At 51.8% G+C, this 16,969-nt stretch overlaps 2 protein-coding genes across 9 annotated transcripts in view; one reads left to right on the top strand and one right to left on the bottom strand.

Annotated features, from left to right (window-relative positions):
• The window catches only part of TRAF7 (TNF receptor associated factor 7), a 35,642-nt gene extending 21,522 nt beyond the window's left edge, over nt 1-14,120 (top strand). For all 7 annotated transcript variants that reach the window (XM_075767344.1, XM_075767346.1, XM_075767341.1 and 4 more), the window contains 16 exons: nt 237-329; nt 2,089-2,122; nt 3,437-3,620; nt 4,340-4,474; nt 5,408-5,625; nt 6,225-6,298; nt 7,356-7,404; nt 7,909-8,036; nt 9,104-9,186; nt 9,581-9,620; nt 10,054-10,170; nt 11,363-11,485; nt 12,303-12,422; nt 12,639-12,770; nt 12,949-13,068; nt 13,319-14,120. In XM_075767344.1, the coding sequence (XP_075623459.1) occupies nt 237-329; nt 2,089-2,122; nt 3,437-3,620; nt 4,340-4,474; nt 5,408-5,625; nt 6,225-6,298; nt 7,356-7,404; nt 7,909-8,036; nt 9,104-9,186; nt 9,581-9,620; nt 10,054-10,170; nt 11,363-11,485; nt 12,303-12,422; nt 12,639-12,770; nt 12,949-13,068; nt 13,319-13,333 (1,665 nt within the window). In that variant the 3' untranslated portion in view covers nt 13,334-14,120. The remainder of the gene's footprint in view (nt 1-236; nt 330-2,088; nt 2,123-3,436; nt 3,621-4,339; nt 4,475-5,407; nt 5,626-6,224; nt 6,299-7,355; nt 7,405-7,908; nt 8,037-9,103; nt 9,187-9,580; nt 9,621-10,053; nt 10,171-11,362; nt 11,486-12,302; nt 12,423-12,638; nt 12,771-12,948; nt 13,069-13,318) is intronic.
• A 493-nt stretch (nt 14,121-14,613) lies between these two features.
• Nucleotides 14,614-16,969, bottom strand: part of CASKIN1 (CASK interacting protein 1) — a 33,576-nt gene continuing 31,220 nt past the window's right edge. For both annotated transcript variants that reach the window (XM_075767678.1, XM_075767677.1), the window contains one exon: nt 14,614-16,746. In XM_075767678.1, coding sequence (XP_075623793.1) covers nt 16,650-16,746 — 97 coding nt within the window. In that variant the 3' untranslated portion in view covers nt 14,614-16,649. The remainder of the gene's footprint in view (nt 16,747-16,969) is intronic.

Here is a 16,969-nt window from a genome sequence, read left to right as displayed (position 1 = left end):
TTGTGATGAACTGAGGGTCTCCAGCCATTCCCAAATTCATTCTTCCTCTACCTCTTGCATGCTGGAGGTCAGCAGATGCAGACAAAAATTTATTTTGAGATAATGGAATACTTAGTGCCCCAGGCTCCCCAAGGCTCACCGCTGAAGAGTTGTTTTGTTCTTTCTGCAGAGCTGGAGGCTTTTGCGTTTGGACTAATCCCTGTCCTCTCTCTGTCCCTTTCTCTCCTCCTCTTCAGGAGCCACTGGTGTTTGCTGAACAACCGTCCGTGAAGCTGTGCTGCCAACTGTGTTGTAGTGTGTTTAAGGATCCAGTTATCACAACCTGTGGGGTAAGGCAGTACTCTTTCAAATCATGAGTGTGGGTTCCACAGATGTCCTATGTGACCTATAGCCAAGCCCTAACTGTCCCCAGTGACTGTCCCCAGTGACTATCAGCCTGAGTGAGCAAAGACGAGGCAGCCCCTATCCAGGGAAGTCAGGCTGGTGTAGGACCAGATTTGCCATGAGGCAGCTCTGAACCAGTCTGCAGTGGGGTGTTCGGGGCACTCTCCAGTTAGCCAGAGAAGCCTGGGGCTTGCTTAAAATTGGGCTGCTTTTTCCAGGAAAGCTGTACTGTTGGCTTTCTTATCCTGGCCATGTTCAGTCTCCTTTGGTGTAGCCTCAGCGAAGTCTAAAACTTTCCCGTCCTGAAGGGCTCTGCAGAGTGGTGCTGCCTCCTGGGTACCCCAGGAACAGCTGCTCTTCAGTTGTGAAGAAAGCGTTTCTTATAAAACAAGAATGGCTTGAAGCTTCATTTATTTAATGCTTGCAAAGGGATTTGAGATCCTCTAATGAAAGGCACAAAGTATTATGAATATTCTTCTAGATTCCATTTTACAGGGATTTAATAGAAACTGTATATTATTGCTGCTTCTGTGCTACTTGTGAAGAAAGATGGCTTTGTGACAGGCTCTAGTGCTTCTGATGTGCTTCTCATTGCTAGGACAGAGCTGTAGCAACAAAAGCAGAGAGCAGAATTGTTTATTGCAGTGAGGGTGCTATCCCCAAAGGTGTTGGAAGTTGGTGCAGTGAAACTGCACCATTTCAGTAAGCAGCTCTTCATGGAGACACTGAGATTTACTGGTTAATATGGAAAAAAAAAATCTGCTGCAGGAAGCAGACTGGCTTCATTTTCAGTCCTGGTTTGGCAGCTGTGGAGAGAGCACCATGCAGCTGTGCAGGGCAGGAAAAGGCCACGTGAACAGGGCAGCAGATAACGGCTCTGAAGAGTGACTTGCAGCTTCTCCAGTGCTGCTGCCAAGTGCTGGCCCTGTGGCAGGGGAATGTGGCTGAGGAAGCTCCAGGGAGTCCACGGGGCAAGTTCAGGACCAGTAAAATGCTGCAGCTTTTGTTCTTCTCTTTATATTCGTTAGAATGTTAGATTGAATTTGCTACTTTATCAAGTTAAATTGTTACCATACATTCCTGCTGTGAGAATAGAGAGATAGAGAACTATTTAAAGTGACAAAATTTATGGTACATTTAATGGGCTTACAAACCAGCTGTCCCATCCACCTGACAGCAGCACAGCTTCAGCTACGTTAGAAGAGCTACAGACGGATACATGTGATGGGCTGACTGGCCAAGGACAGGGAGAGGCCAGATTTTCCCTTACTCTTCCCCTTGAGGACTCCTCAGGAAAATGAGAGGAATGACATGGACTATAAGTGGAGGGTGAAGAAGAGAAACCGTGTGCAGACTTGGAGGGTAGGAGTATCAAAGTGTGGCAGAACATGTCCCTGGCTTTGTCTTGCACCATGATCATGGCCTGATCTTGAACAGGGCAGAACCCTCAAAGCTTCAAACTATGCACTTAATACTTCTCAGGAACAGGAACTGTGTTTCATTCCTAGCTGCCTGAGCAAGCAGCTGGTTTTTGCCCTGTGGTGCAGACTCAAGAGCACACTGAGGTATAAAGCAGGCAGAACAGCTGCTGAGGCCCCTGTGCCACAGGCTTTGGTATCTCCCACCTTTCCCATCGTCAGCCACAGGGAGTAATTTGTCTGATATTTTTTATGCTGACACTGCTGTTCCTCTTTGTCTCCACAGCACACATTTTGTAGAAGATGTGCCTTAACATCTGGTGAGTACAGAACTGTTCTTGTGTGATACAGCCAAAGTGCTGTTATTTTCTGGTTTGTTTGCTTTCACTTAAAAAAGAAACCTGCAGAAAGATGTCTGAAGGGCTTAAAACAAGCTGTCAGTCATAGGCTGGCACTGCAGCAGTGAGGGGCTGGGGCATGGGTAGCTGTGCAGCTGGGAGCTCTGATAGTACACGCTGTAGCATGGGCACTAGAGGGCTAGGCCCGGCTCTTGGGCACAGGATGTTCTCAAATCCTGGAATATGCAATGGATAATCCCAGGATAATACATGTCTCGCCCAGAGCTGACCCACTGATTTCAGACAGAAAGCTTTCTGTGGCTGCCTGAGGAACAGGGGGGCTGTGTTTGGCAGAAACCCATCAAACCCCTCCTCCCCCATCCCGTTAGTGCCAGCTCTCGGGCCACTGACTGAGCCCCTGCGCAGCAGTACACAGAGCTGCTTTAGCTCACCCAGCTCTTCCAGAAGCCTGGTGGAGCCCAAGTGTCTGGCTGCTGGCCTGGCCTAACCAGCTTCTACTTGGTTTGGACTCTGACCTACAAAAAAAGACTTTATTTGGCACGAGCCTGTGCCCCTCTTGGAAAGCCGTTGTTCAGCACAAAGCCAAGTGATTTGTATTACCAGAACAGTGAGCCCTGAGGAGGATCTCAGGGGAGTTCAGCAAAACAGCAGCTCTTTCTGCCTTAAGACATTCCTCTTCCACATGAGGGGTCCCTCTGCTTTGCATGCTAACCCTCTGTCACCACATTGTGCTGTATCTATCCCAACCCACAGATTTGTAGCAAAAGGCTTTGCAGTTGCAATCCTGAGTTGCTCGGTTTTGCTCCTGCCCTCAAAGCTCGTGTCTTTGCTTCGCTGCAGCATCCCTGGCCTGCAGTGCCCCACTGGCAGCAGAGGAGCTGGGTGAGGAATGGGTTATGTGTGGGGCATCTGCTGATTTGTGGTCACTGCCTGTGAATACTCTCACACCTCAGCAAGCACAAGGTAGTCTGAATTAGTGTGGCCGCCTTTCACTGGCAGCTAGCTCAAATTATCATGGATTAACATAAACTGTAACTTTTCACCAAGCCCCAAGACAAACCAGAGATAGTGGTCTGCAGACCTTGTGGGAATATTCATGGCTTGTTCCATTGCCATGTACTTAAAGCACTGGAAAGAAATGGAGGACAGCGGCATTGATGTTGTTTGTTTAGATGGAGTTGACCATCTTGGCCAGAGAAGGCAAAAAAAGTAAAATCTCCTGCTGTGTCTCAGCCCTTGCTGACTCTCTCTCTCTCTTGCTTCCCCACCTGGCAGAGAAGTGCCCAGTGGACAATGCCAAACTGACCGTAGTGGTTAACAACATTGCGGTGGCCGAACAGATCGGGGAGCTCTTCATTCACTGCAAGTATGGCTGCCGGCCTGCAGCCAGCAGCAAGCCCGCTGCCTTTGAGGTGGACCCCCGTGGATGTCCGTTTACAATTAAACTGAGTGCCAGGAAGTAAGTGGCTTGTTACCAGCATGCAACATCTCCAGGGAAAGTGCTCCACCACCAGCAATCTGTTGTCGTGTCTGAGCTGGCCCACGGCTCCTGGGGATAGTGCAGCTCTTGCTAGCAGTGCTCTGCTGGGGCATGCAGGGGTGTGGGAATGGGCAGGGTGACTTGAGGGGACAGTTCTTTCCACTATGTCTCAGTCTTAGGGTGATGGCAGATGGAGTCGTCTCAGGGAAAGGATGCTGTTCTCTGCTCCCAGCTCACCTGAGTGTCTCAGCATCAGGACAGGGGATACACAGTGAAAACAGCCACCTCACATCTAGGGTGAAACACTGTGGCTATGGTCAAGCAGAGACCTTGGGATTCTTTTTGTAAGAGGAGTTACCCTAGTTATGTCCTAGGTATCTGAAATCTATCTCCTTCCCCATCCTAAATGCATTCACTGTCTGCCCTATCACCTGGCCATTGCCTGTTGTTGATAGCTGCCTGAAGGCTCAGTCAATGAGCTGCAGAAGTAGATGTTCCCTGCATAAATGTGGCCTATTACTCTCAACTTACTGTCCATATGAGAATTTAAAGCTGTAATTGCAGTCTTAGAGCAGGAGGCTTTTGATCACTTGACAGTCTCACAGGGCTGATGTGCTCCTTTCCTGATGATCTGTGTTGTTTCCATTAATTTTTGCTTATCGTTGATTTTCCCTCCTTTTGCTTCTCTCCATGGGCAGAGATCATGAAAGCAGCTGTGATTACCGGCCAGTTCGCTGTCCCAATAACCCCAGCTGCCCACCTCTCCTGAAAATGAACCTGGAGGCACATCTGAAAGAGTGCGAGCACATAAAATGTCCCCACTCCAAATACGGGTAAGGAGCTGGTGCTTTTTAGTGGGAAGCATGAGCTCATTTCTGAGCTGCTTTTTGGCTACTGCAGCCTTGGGATGGCTCGATGGGCCCTGAGCTCCTCTACCCAGTGCTGTGCACTGGCCTGAGACTGAGATCAGTCTTGCAGGGCTTGCAAAAGGCAACTCCCAAGCCTCTTGTTGAGAACAGGCAGGTCACGCTGCCCAGCTGTAAGCCCTGCTGGCAGCCAAGGAGGATGCTGAGGTGTGTAGGCAAAAGAACCAGCTGGAGGAGAGTCAGAGCAGTGGATGTGGCCAGAGCCATGCAGGGAGGAGGATGAGTACAAGAGTAATGCGAGCACTGTGGCGGTGTCTTTCAAACCAGTTCTTCTCCCAGGGCAAGGGAAGTGCTGATCAGCCTTGGAAGGTTGATTGTCACCTGAGCAGGAGTGCAGCCTGGGCTGGGGATTCCCTGCAGGATGCACAGCTAAGGTTACTGTTGCAGGAAGAGATGTCTTGGCAGAAGTAGAGCAAGGCAAGTCCTGACAGAGCAGCCCTGACTCCCTGCCACGCTGCAGGCCCAAGTCAGCATCTGCCGAGATCAGCTGCAGTTTTTTCCCTTGGTTTTGATGGCTCTTAGATTGGGCTCCTGGTGAGCACACGAACTGACACCACATTCTGTCTCTTGCCCAAGATCTGTTTTTCCTTGCAACTACCTAGACAGTTCAGTTTGGGGCCAATGCCCTGGCTGGATGAATGGGAGCAGCTTGGCCTCTCTGTTGCCCTGCAGTTGCCTGCACCCAGCAGGATGGTGAACTGCAGTACCACTGCTCCTGGTAAGAGGAGCAGAACAGCTGGGGACCCACACAGGCCTCAGACCTCCCTCTGAGAAGCCAGCTGAGCAAGGAAGTGTCCAGTGTGAGCCTTGCTCCAGCCAGTGTCTGCCTTCCCCTTGTAGGTGTACGTTCATAGGAAATCAAGACACTTATGAGACCCACTTGGAGACATGCAAGTTTGAGGGTCTGAAGGAGTTCCTGCAGCAGACAGACGATCGCTTCCATGAGATGCAGGTGGCAATGGCTCAGAAGGACCAGGAAATTGCCTTCTTGCGCTCCATGCTGGGGAAACTCTCAGAGAAAATCGACCAGCTGGAGAAGAACCTGGAGCTTAAGTTTGGTGAGTCTGCACCAGATGGTCAGAGCTCTGTGGTCAGAGCTGTAGGGACAGGGCAGCTCTGTTAGGATGGTGCATTACAGGATTCATTCCATGTTTAAAACTGGTGCTGAGCAGGTTTCAGGAGGTTCAGATATTCCTTGCAGAGGAACAAATAGGGGTTTCATTGACTCCTCCGCTGCCAGAATATCATGGGACCTAATCCTGCAGTCACCGATCACATGGGAAGTCCTAGAAATGTGTGCAGACAGCTACCACCTTTCTCCCATGACTTTTCCTGTGCAGTCCGTGGCACAGACCCCCATAAAAATCAGTGAATCGAATAGCCTACAATGCAGCCATCCTGGAGTGAGCATGGTTCTTGGACACCTTTGCTGTGCCCAGCCCTGTCTTGCCTCTGAAATTTGCTGGGTCTTCAGCATCCAAGTATAATTTGCATTTGAGTAGCAGACACCCGTCCTGCTTTTCCCTGCTGATAACAGCAGAGTATGTGTTCTCCTCCCTCCTTATTCAGAAGTTAGGTGGCAGCGGGTGTCTTCTGCCTGCTCCCTGGATGCCGTCACTGACTCTCCAGTCACTATGGGCCTGTCCATCTCTTGTAGATGTGCTGGATGAGAACCAGAGCAAGCTGAGTGAGGACCTGATGGAGTTCCGCAGGGACGCCTCCATGCTGAACGTGAGGAGGGGACGGGCCTTGGGGCTGTAAAAGGGATTGCATGCAGTGAGCTGTTGGCTCTGCTGCTAGTTAGGCTTCTCCTGCAGTGGGGGGAGTCTTTGAGTTCCCTCCTGCTTGCTGGCTCTGCTCACCCCAGGTTCGGTTTGCTTTTACTGCAGCTGGGGTCTGGGTGAAAGTTTCCTCTAAGCTGAGTTAAAGGCAGCTCAGTGAGCATGTTCTGGTTGCTGCATCTAAGCTGCTGTTTTAACTATTCCTGCTGTCTTTTCTCAGCCTGTTGCTGCTCCTAAAATGTGTTACCAGAGGAAAGGACCCTTAGAGCAAGAAGAGAGCCCTCTGCTCCAAAGCCTGGGCACTCCTGTACCTTTTGTACTAGCCAGGGACAGTATGCCCTTCTCCCTGCTTGCAGAGAAAGCAGGAAGATAAGCAGATCCCTGCTAACAAGCTGGGAGTGAGGGCTCTCTCATGATTTTGGACATTATTCAAGCACTGATGTTAGACAGACATTGCTCCTGAGTTCAGGCAGACTGCATCCCACTGGATGTACTGATCAGGAGGAGCTCACCCTGGTTTACCTAAGCATACTAATGAAGAGGATCCCCATGGATGCAGTAGAGACCAGGCCGTAGAGGAGACTGCAAAGAGACCTTCCAATTCTTCTCCAGCAAGGTGGGCTTCAAGAGCCCAGCTGAGCAAGCAGTCCCCATAACCGATTTGATTATTTTCAGCAATCTGGTGAATGGCAGAGCAAGGACAGTATATTCTGAAAGGTATTTCTGTGCCTGCCTGAATACTGAGGAGTTTAGTACAGGTCTGAGATGCTGTCAGAGCCCTGTGGTCTCTGGAGAGACGTGAGAGGAGGATGTACGTGTGCAGTCCTAGAGCAGGAGACCTCCAATAAGAGAGTCAGCTGCTGAGGGAGGGCCTTCACAGGGAGTCAAGACCTGTCCAAAGGCAAGAGTGGTTTTAGCAGTGGAGGGGGACAGTCTTAAAGCCATGCCCAGAAGGGCAGACTGGTCTTGATGGCTCTGCAGCTCATGCAGCTTGTTCTGTTTTTCAGGATGAACTCTCCCACATTAATGCTCGGCTCAACATGGGCATCCTTGGATGTGAGTATGCATGTGGTTTTCATCCTCTCAGGCTGGGTTTGGGTTGATGGCGCAGTGAGCCCTGTTAGGCATGGTCACAGTTGTCTCTGGGTGCAGCAGTGATTTGTTCACAGGATCACCGCTGCTGCGGGAAGAAAATACTGGTGGGAGAATTTGCCAGAAGCACTGGCTGGAGGGGAACTCACAGTGCTGCAGGGTTATTAGCTGTGGGAGGAGATGTCTAGTGGATTCTGCATCTCTGACCTCCCTAGGTCCAGCCTGGGGGAGGTGCATTAGGGAAATGACTCCTGGGGCTCAAAGCAATGATAAGTTGATGAGCTGTAAGGGTGGGACACGAGGCCCTCCAGCCATACTGGGAGGGTCGCAGTTCCTTCTGGCCTGCAACAACGTGAAGTGCAAGGAGGACTTGCCAGGCTCGTGCAGGGAGTTCTGTCCCCTCCGAATTCACCGTGACATGGCACAGCACCATTCTCCCTGCTCTCACCTGCCCTCTTTCTTCTGTAGCCTATGATCCTCAGCAGATCTTCAAGTGCAAGGGGACCTTTGTGGGACACCAGGGCCCTGTCTGGTGTTTATGCGTTTACTCCATAGGAGACTTGCTCTTCAGTGGCTCTTCAGACAAAACCATTAAGGTAAGAACTTGCCTCTTCTGTGTATCTTCTGCGTTTGTAAATGTGCTTCAGGTGGGACAGAGGCTGAATTGCAGTTTGTGGGGTGGGAGGTGTCACTTCCCAAAGTTTCTCCCAAAGAATCTTAAATGATTCTTTGCAGTAATAGTTGGGCAAAATTCTTTGTGAGGCACTGTTATGTGAGAGTGAAATCGAGAGACAAATAGTGTTTTTTGCAAAGCCCTGATTAGAATCTCATTCCTGCTGCTCCTGGTTTTACTTTATATGGTGTTTAGGGCATCCAAGCCTATTTCAGCTTCTGATTTTATTTTCCCTTGTTATAAAAAGTCATCTTAGGAAAAAACATTTCCCCCTGATCAAATATGTCCTTTTTCCATCTTATGGCATGTTTGTTTTCCTTTGTCCTGTTTTCAGTAACTCAAACTGACAGCACTGCTCCAATGCAGCCTAAACAACAGTTCCCAATGTCACTGTGTTGGCTGCTGGTGGCTGATGGCTGGGCTGGGGAGCCCCGCAGGCTGCCAGGAGCAGAGCTTTGGTTTAGTTTCTTTGAGCAATAGCAAGAGCTACATGAAAGAAAATGGACATTGCTGCACTTTATTGAAAGAAAACAGCTTTCTCCCCTGTCCTGGCTTCTCTGGGCACCACATTCCCATGTTTCCTCTTTTGAGAGAGTGGTGTGTGCTGAGTGGGGAGAACTTTCGCAGTGGCAGAGGAGGCTGTGCTGTGCTAGTGGAGCCCTAGGACAGGGTGTGAGTTGCTAAAGCAGGAGTCCGAGAACTGCTTCTCTGGTTCAGGGTGTTGTGTTGGCCTGGACTGTGAAAGGCAGAGCTGGAGGGGGCTGATGCGTGCTGCTGTCCAGTGTCTCGTTAACTTCAACCTGACCCTTTGCAGTAAATTTCCCTTCCTAGACAAGCTTATCTCTGCCTGGGAGCCCGGAAAGCAGGTGCCCAGGTGACAGCCTGTTTCCTCATTTTGGTGCTTTTGTGGCTTTGCTGACGTCCTGCCCGGGTCCCCAGCTGCTCTGTCTGCCGGCGTGTGACCCTCTGTTGACTTGTGTTTCCTGTTAGGTGTGGGATACCTGTACCACATACAAGTGCCAAAAGACCTTGGAAGGTCACGATGGAATTGTACTGGCTCTCTGCATCCAGGGGTGAGTGGAGAGGACACCTGCCCCTGCAGGAGAGAGCAGGGAGAGCACTGGGGGTCCTGAGCATGCCCTTACAATTCCCGTCCTTGGTCCTGCATGTGCCAAGATTGTGCATGAGAGGCACATCTTGCCTCTTTGCTCTTTAAAAATTGACAAAGCGTGTATCTCTCTGGCCTCCCCTGCTATCCTGGCTTCCTTCCCTGGTCCCCAGCAGGGTGCCTGGCCTCCTGCTCAAAGAGCCAGTCTAGCCCAGCCTCCTCACGAGACCTGGGCTCCGCTCTTGGGGGTGGTGTGTTTAGTCCTGGCTCAGTGAGGCTGTGGGACTGGGAACGAGCTGGGGCCCTGCACTCGTTGCTCTCCCTCGCTGACCTCCTTTTGTTTTCTGGTGACGTTACAGGAACAAGCTGTACAGTGGCTCTGCTGACTGCACCATTATTGTGAGTACCCAGGACCCCTGCTCCGCTTTGCAGTTGGGATGTGAGATCTACAGGCCAGCCCTAGGCTTTTGTAGAGCAGGGACCTGTGTCCTTTTTTCTATGAGGCTCTTCAGCTGCCAGTGGTGTAGGACTGATAACCTGTGTGTGCTTTATCCACCACCTTCAGCCAGGTTACTCATGGGCTGGATTTGGGTGTTTCCTGCAGGCTGGATTTCCCACTCCCTGCTCCTGCATGGGGAGCAGGAGGCTGGTGCTTGGAGCTGGGGCAGGGTGGTCAGTCCTGATCAAGCCAGGACAGCAGCTCGTATAGGTGCCCTGTCCTGCCTGTGTTTTTGCCTGTGTGTGATTGCCTGCCTTCAGGGGCAAAGAGGAAGGACTTCAGCACAAGGGGCCTGTCCCAGCCCCTCACGGGCACTCTTCTTCTCCTTTGCAGGTCTGGGATATTCAAAACCTGCAGAAAGTGAACACGATCCGAGCACATGACAATCCTGTTTGCACTTTGGTCTCCTCGCACAACATGCTGTTCAGCGGCTCTCTCAAAGCCATCAAGGTAGAGCTCTGGGGTGGCTCCTCTTGGTCTGGTTGGGGACCGATGGTACAAACGGTCAGGGAGCAGTGTCCAAACAGGAAGAAAGTGGCATTTGGGTCTGTAGGTAACCTTGTTACTCTGCTCTCCTGAGCCATACAGAGGAGCACAGCTACACAGAGCAGCCAGCACTGCAGAGATTTAGCCCATGCTCTGTGCTGAAGTCAAAGATGTTCTGGGACCTGGCTGAAAAAATAATTTTTGTTTCTTCTAACTGTAAACTTGAGGCTGCAGGTGACGTATCTTAGCAGTTCCTGAGTGTGTGTGTCCTTGGGTCCACAACGGACCTGCTAAGAACATTGAGAATTGCATCTGGGGTCCAGAATTGGCTGGGGATTCAGGCTGCCTGTTTTGAAACCCCCTCCAAAGGATCTTGAATCTGCATTCTTTACCTAAAGCATGCAGAAATCAGAGAACAGCTTTGCAAGTTGCCCTTTAAAGCCTTGGCTAGATTCCCTTGGTTCTGTTTCCAGCTCCTGGTGAGATGGCTTATGGGACCGTCCATCTGTAAGAGGGCGCATGCTCTTTTCTTTATCTGGGGCCTGGAACGTTCAGCTATCTGGAGAGCACTCAGGGCTGGAGGAGCAGTGAGACAGCACTAAGCAGAAGGACAACTTGGGGCCTTTTGTTTTTATCGTTCCCAGCCACTTTCTGCCAGAGGAGCCAAGCAGGCCAGTGGTGCTCCTCCGAGTGGCAGTGTGAGATCCGTCGGTTCCTGTGGGCTGGGTGTTTTGGCCACGGTATCCCAGGAGCTGTGGGAATGGAGCTTTGTGGGGATGGGCTGGGAGAGGAAGTCCAGAGCAGTTCTTTACTGTAGATTTGATTTAGGGTTTTCAAGTCCATGGCTCTGCTAGGGAAGGGTCTCTGCCAGTGATAATGTAGGCTCCAAGTGAGCTCTCCCAGGCCCTCAGGGAACATGCCTATTCAGCAGAGTTATTGTGTGTTTTATCTGCAAGTCAGTGGGTTCAGGTGGTTCCCGCAGGGCAGGAGAGTCAGCATGAGGTTCTCCTTAGTGAGCTGGTAGGGCCTTGTGCTGGCTGGCTGGGCAGGGGTGGGCAGCGCCTGGCCCCCGAGCTAGAGGCTGACCTGTTCTGCCCATCACTGCCCAGTCCCACTGAGACTCTCCTCCGTGTGTGTGCGTTTGTGATTTCCACAGGTCTGGGATATTGTAGGTACCGAGCTCAAACTGAAGAAGGAGCTGACAGGTCTCAATCACTGGGTGCGAGCGCTGGTGGCTTCTCAAAACTATCTCTACAGTGGATCTTACCAAACAATCAAGGTGGGACCCTGAGACTCGTGGTAACTGTAAGCCATCGGCTCTCCCCATGTCTTTACGTATCTTTATTCTGCAGCATGGGTTGGTGGAGCAGGACAAAAGGTAGCTCCTAGGATGTGAGAGCACTGCTGTAGCGTTGCTGACACATTAGATTTTACTGTGCTGATTGCATCTTTGCAGGCACAAAGGCTGGGCTCTGGCTGGTCCTTAGGATCGCAGCTGCTGGGGGATGTTCACTAAGATAAAATACGGCCTCACAGCCATGGCGCCTCACGCTGCCTCCGCAGCTGCTGCAGCGTTATCTGTGCTGACAGTCCTGCTGATAAGAGGAGAAGGTCACTGTCTGGCTGCAGAGTTACCATAAATCTGTGTGTGGTTTCCGAAATGCCCTCATCTGTGTTGGCTCAGGCTTTGATGAATAGTTCACCTCTCAGCATCTGGGTGACACAAGAGAATTTGAAGTTTCGCTCCTCAGTGTTAATAAATCTCTGTTAATTTGTCTGCATCAGTTTTTAGTGCTATCAAGGACTGGGCTGTGTGTGCACATGGGCGTGCACAGCCACACGCACAAGCTGTGCAATCTCCACAACTTTTTCAGCCTGGATGTTCAAAGCTGGGCAGCTAAATAAGATAGAAGGACTTTGCTCATCAGTACCGAACATTCCCAGCTGGAAAGATTTGTCCTTAAAGATGTGATCTGGGCACGCACGGATCCAGGCTGACTCCGTGCATGGCTGGAGAACAGCTTCAAGGGAGCTCCCTCCTGGAGAGGGGTCCCTGCATGGATCTCATCCTGCCTTTGCTCCGGTGTCTCTTTCAGATCTGGGACATCCGCAACTTGGAGTGTGTCCACGTGCTGCAGACGTCAGGAGGCAGCGTCTACTCCATTGCTGTGACAAACCACCACATTGTGTGTGGCACTTATGAGAACCTCATCCATGTAAGGACTGTGGGGTTTGATGCTTTTGTTAGCTTGAGGCTGGGGAAGAGGGGCAAGGAGATGGTGGCCGTGCTCTGCTGGTCCTCTTTATGGCACGCCTGGAGCATGGGTGTGCAGCACCCACCCTGGAGGTGTGCGTGGAGGTGGAAACACCTCTCGGAGAAGTTGGTGGCCTGCAGCCCAGGGCAATATCCAAGTCCTGCTCTCCTTCTGCAGGTCTGGGATATAGAGACAAAGGAACAAGTCCGCACGCTGACCGGGCATGTGGGCACGGTCTATGCCCTCGCTGTCATCTCCACACCGGATCAAACCAAAGTCTTCAGTGCATCGTATGACCGGTCTCTCAGGGTATGTGTCCAGGGCTGTGCAGTTGCATCTGTGCATTTTTTAAAACATGGACAGCCTCGAGGGAAAGGAGGATGGGGGACCCTCATCTCTGCGTGCTACGTGGCCTTGTATTTAATTTGTGTCACCTGGCTCGAGCCCCGCGTGCCTCGCTCGGCTCACGCCTCCTGTGTGCCCGTAGGTGTGGAGCATGGACAACATGATCTGTACCCAGACACTGCTGCGACACCAGGGTAGCGTCACTGCCCTCGCAGTCTCCAGGGGCCGCCTCTTCTCTGGCGCTGTGGACAGCACTGTAAAGGTTGGTTTCCTCAGGCTTTTCCTTGATGTTTTGGTCTCTTCCAGTACTAGAAATAGGGCATTAAATGAGTCAGGAGCTATCTTCAAACAAACAAGGGGACAGTTCTCAATGGGTGGGAGGTTTAACTCCTGACAGAGGGTGTTGTGGATGCTGGAAGCCCAAAGGGAAGCTCCACAAGAGGATGAAGACAAGCCCACAGAGCAGCTCAGAACAGTCACTGCCATGGGTTCCTGTTGTCTCTCCTCCGCAGGTCTGGACGTGCTAGCGAGAGCACCACACTAGTCCTGCACACTGAAAGACCAAAAACTCCCCTCCGTTGGCCTGCTGGGTGACTAACACCACTATGAAATAACTGCTGCAGCTCCTCTCCGCACCGACCACTGCCTGCTGCTGCCCATCGGCCGGTTCCCCCACCCGCAAGGACCCTGGCTGGCAGCTCTCAGGACGGGTCTGGCCCATGGATGCTCCAAATGTTCCCTCAGACCTGCCGTATACGATTAGAAACACAGAGGAAGCCGTTCCAGTTGCCAGAGCCTTCCGCACTGCAGGCTGCCCTCCTCTGCCCGCGTCCCCCCAGCTGGGGAGCATCCTCTGGGGCCGGGGCAGCCCCGCCGCGCACCGGTGCGGATGCAGCGCAGCCCTTGGCCAGCGATGGGACTGAATGGTTCAGCTTGTCACGGGTGGGAGCCAGCCTGGCCAGGGCAGCGACGCTGGGAGGTTGGTCCCTTTGTAAATGGTAGAACCGAGCATTAGGCCTTGCCCTGGGTTGGGACCCCGACCCCTTTCTGTCTCTAGTATTTAATTTTACTGCCAAGATGTCAGGCTGATCCGTCTGGGAAGAGGTGTTTTCTTGAGTAGCCAGGTACGATTTTTATGCCACAGCTAGTTCTCAAATCAAATAACACAAGCCCATTGTTCACCACCCTGTAATAATGGTCTCCACATTAAAGAGAAGAAGCCTCCGTTGCATTTTTACTCACATTTTCTACTGTTTTTAAGATTGTAATAGAGATTTGATTATTTCTTCATTGACAATAAAAGCAGAAAGAGTTGTTCCTGGCCAGCGTGAGTTATTGCAGGCTCTTGGCGGGAGCCGGTGCCCAGCACTGGTCCCGCAGCAGCTCCTGCCTCCAGCCTGCATCCGTCCAACCCGTGGCTGCTGCCCAAGAGCTTCCCCGGAGGCGTGGGCACGGCCACGGCCCCCCCCCCCGTGAAAAATGGGGTGCAGGGACTGGGCAGTTTGGGGGTGGGGAGAGCAGTTCCCAGCCAGCCAGGCTGCCGCACACCCTGCAGCAGCCCCAGCACCTGGCCAAGGCGCAGGCACCCAAGGGCGGCCTGGAACCGTGCAGCGCATATTCCCAGCAAGACACAACCACGCCACGAGGACTCGTCTGCACCGCAGCATCCGACACCCACGTGTCCCCTGTGCCGGCGTGGCCCGGGACCCCGCAGCCGCCCGCCAGACCTGGCTGTGCAGTGTGAGCCATTGCATGCAATGGCTGATGGTTTTTGGACACAAACAGTGGTGGCAGCCTGGCAGGGGTTTTATTTTTTTATTTTTCTTTAAATATTTGTTGCCAGACTTCGTAAAGGAGCAAACTTCTTCACAGCACCACGAGCCATCTACTATTCAGAATAGGAAGAATAAGACAAGTAGAGGTGAAATCTAAGCACAGAAGAGCAGGGAGAAGCACCAAGATGCATAGCTTGACAGATGGGATACGATACAGAGTCCATAACTTAATCATAAAAAATATATATATGTATATATCCATCATGTAGAACTTTATGGATTATTTTTTTAAGATACATTTTTTTTCTTTTCAACAGATATTTTCAGGCGGGTGATTTTTTTTTTGTTATTTTTAGAGTCTTTTTTTGTTTGTTTTTTTTTTTAAAAGAAATTTCAAAGTTGTGCCAAACATATTTGGATCAGCGACCACAACGGGAGAGATGGGGAGAGAGAGAAAGAGAGAAAGGGGGGGAGAGGGGAGGAGGGAGAGGAAGGCGGGGGGAGAGACCACTCTGTATGTCTCAAGAAAAGAAAGGAACAGCAACACTTTGTTTTGAAAACACAAGCGAAAAAATGCATTCATCAGGACTCAAGCGACTGAACCAGACTCCAACTCCAGTTTATACATGAATATACAGCGGTGCGTCCTGCAGAACGCACGCGAGCACACGCACCCCTGCGTGCACACACACCCACACACGCACACGCACACACCAAACAAATGCAAAAAAAAAAAAAAAAAACCAAAACCTGAAGACACTCCAAAAGAACTGAAACACCTCCAGTATAAGAATTAACAAAAACCTCCATAAAACAAGGCACATCCTTTGAGTTCTTAATGGTGTAAAAATAAAGACGTGACACTGAATCCCAACGGAGAGACCCGAACAGAACTGCTTGCACGTACCTTCCACCCAGAGAAAAGGTAAATATTGTGCTACTCTTAGAATGAGTTTGCCACAAGACACACAGCTTAGTATAATCTAATAGTTTTTCTCAAGCTAAAATCCAGTTTTCTCTTGATTTCTTTTAAACTGCTTTATATATAATTGCTAATATTTTTAAATCTTTTAAATATATATTTGTTAAAGTTTATTCTTTTTATTATTTTGGGGGTGGGGGAAATCTGGTTTATATCTTTTTTTTTTTTCTTCCCCTCCAATAAATTAATACTTCTTTATAGCTTATCACTGTCCTCTCCCCCAGCGGGGAGGGGCTGGGCAGGGGCACGTCCCGCTGCCCCCCGCCCACGCCACCGAGGACCCCGAGACGGGGCGTTCGCTCCCAATTTGCAACCAACGCAAACAAAACCCCCTTCTGCCTGAGGCGAAGCCCCCGCGAAGGGGAGCCCTGCGGCCGGGCCCCCGCAACCCCCTCGGGCAGCATGGCTCCACGGGGCAGCCCCCAGCCCGGTGCGACGCCGCGGCGGGAGCCTGCATCCTGCCCGCCCCCAGCGAACGACGACAGAAAAAGAAAGAAAATTTATAAAGGAAAATTAAAAAAAAAAAAAAAAAAAGGAGAAAAGAAACCCAAGTGCATTTGCCCAACGGGACCCGCCACCAGCATGGCCACCAGCAAACGCCGTTGGTGACACGTGGCACGCCACTGGCGGAGCTGCTGCCAGGGCCACCGCGCCGGGCAGGGCTTGTGCTACATTCGGGCCACAACAACCCGCGGCACCAGGGCCGGCAGGGCACAGGCGCAATGGCGAGGGCCACCGGACAGGTAGATAGAGACCCCCCCCCCCCCCCCGCCTCGCCAGAGCCCCAGCAGCCGGCAGGGACTGTTTCAGTCCGGGGCGTGTTGCTTTGTTTCTTCTGTTGTTTTTTTTTGTTTTGTTTTATTTTTTGCTTCTGCAAAAGGGAGTCCTGCCAGAGCCGGCGCCGAGTCCGTGAGCACAATCCTGAGGTATCTTCTTCTTTGTGCAAACCCCAAGGGATGGGATGTCCAGGAGGGGACGGCTGTACAAAGGGACGAGGGGAGGGCGGTGGGGCTGGGGGGGGGGGTTGTGGATCGTTGTGCCCTTGTGCCCACGTAAGCCCTGAGGTTCGTGGGGCCCTGGCGCCCCTCACTCCAGCATGGCGTCCAGCTGGTCCGCCAGGTCATCGAACATGCTGCCAATGTCGTCCAGGATGCTCACGGTGCTCTTCGACTCCATGGCCGAGCTAGGCGAGCAGTGGGGATGGGTCAGTGCCATGCACAGGACAGCAGAGTCCCCTCTGCCCCGTGCATGACCCTCCTGCCCCCGCCCTGTGCCCTGCAGTGCTCTTCACCGTGTCCCCAGTGTCACCTCCCCAGTGCTACTGCATGGCTGGGGCCATCCCAGCACCACAGTCTCCAGCACAGTGTCCCCCAGTGTCACCTCCAACAGAGCTCCAGCTGGGGCCC

The sequence above is a fragment of the Balearica regulorum genome, chromosome 15 (assembly GCF_011004875.1).
Source record: "Balearica regulorum gibbericeps isolate bBalReg1 chromosome 15, bBalReg1.pri, whole genome shotgun sequence".
Classification (NCBI taxonomy): Eukaryota; Metazoa; Chordata; class Aves; order Gruiformes; family Gruidae; genus Balearica; species Balearica regulorum.
This window is presented reverse-complemented; position numbering and strand designations above follow the sequence as displayed.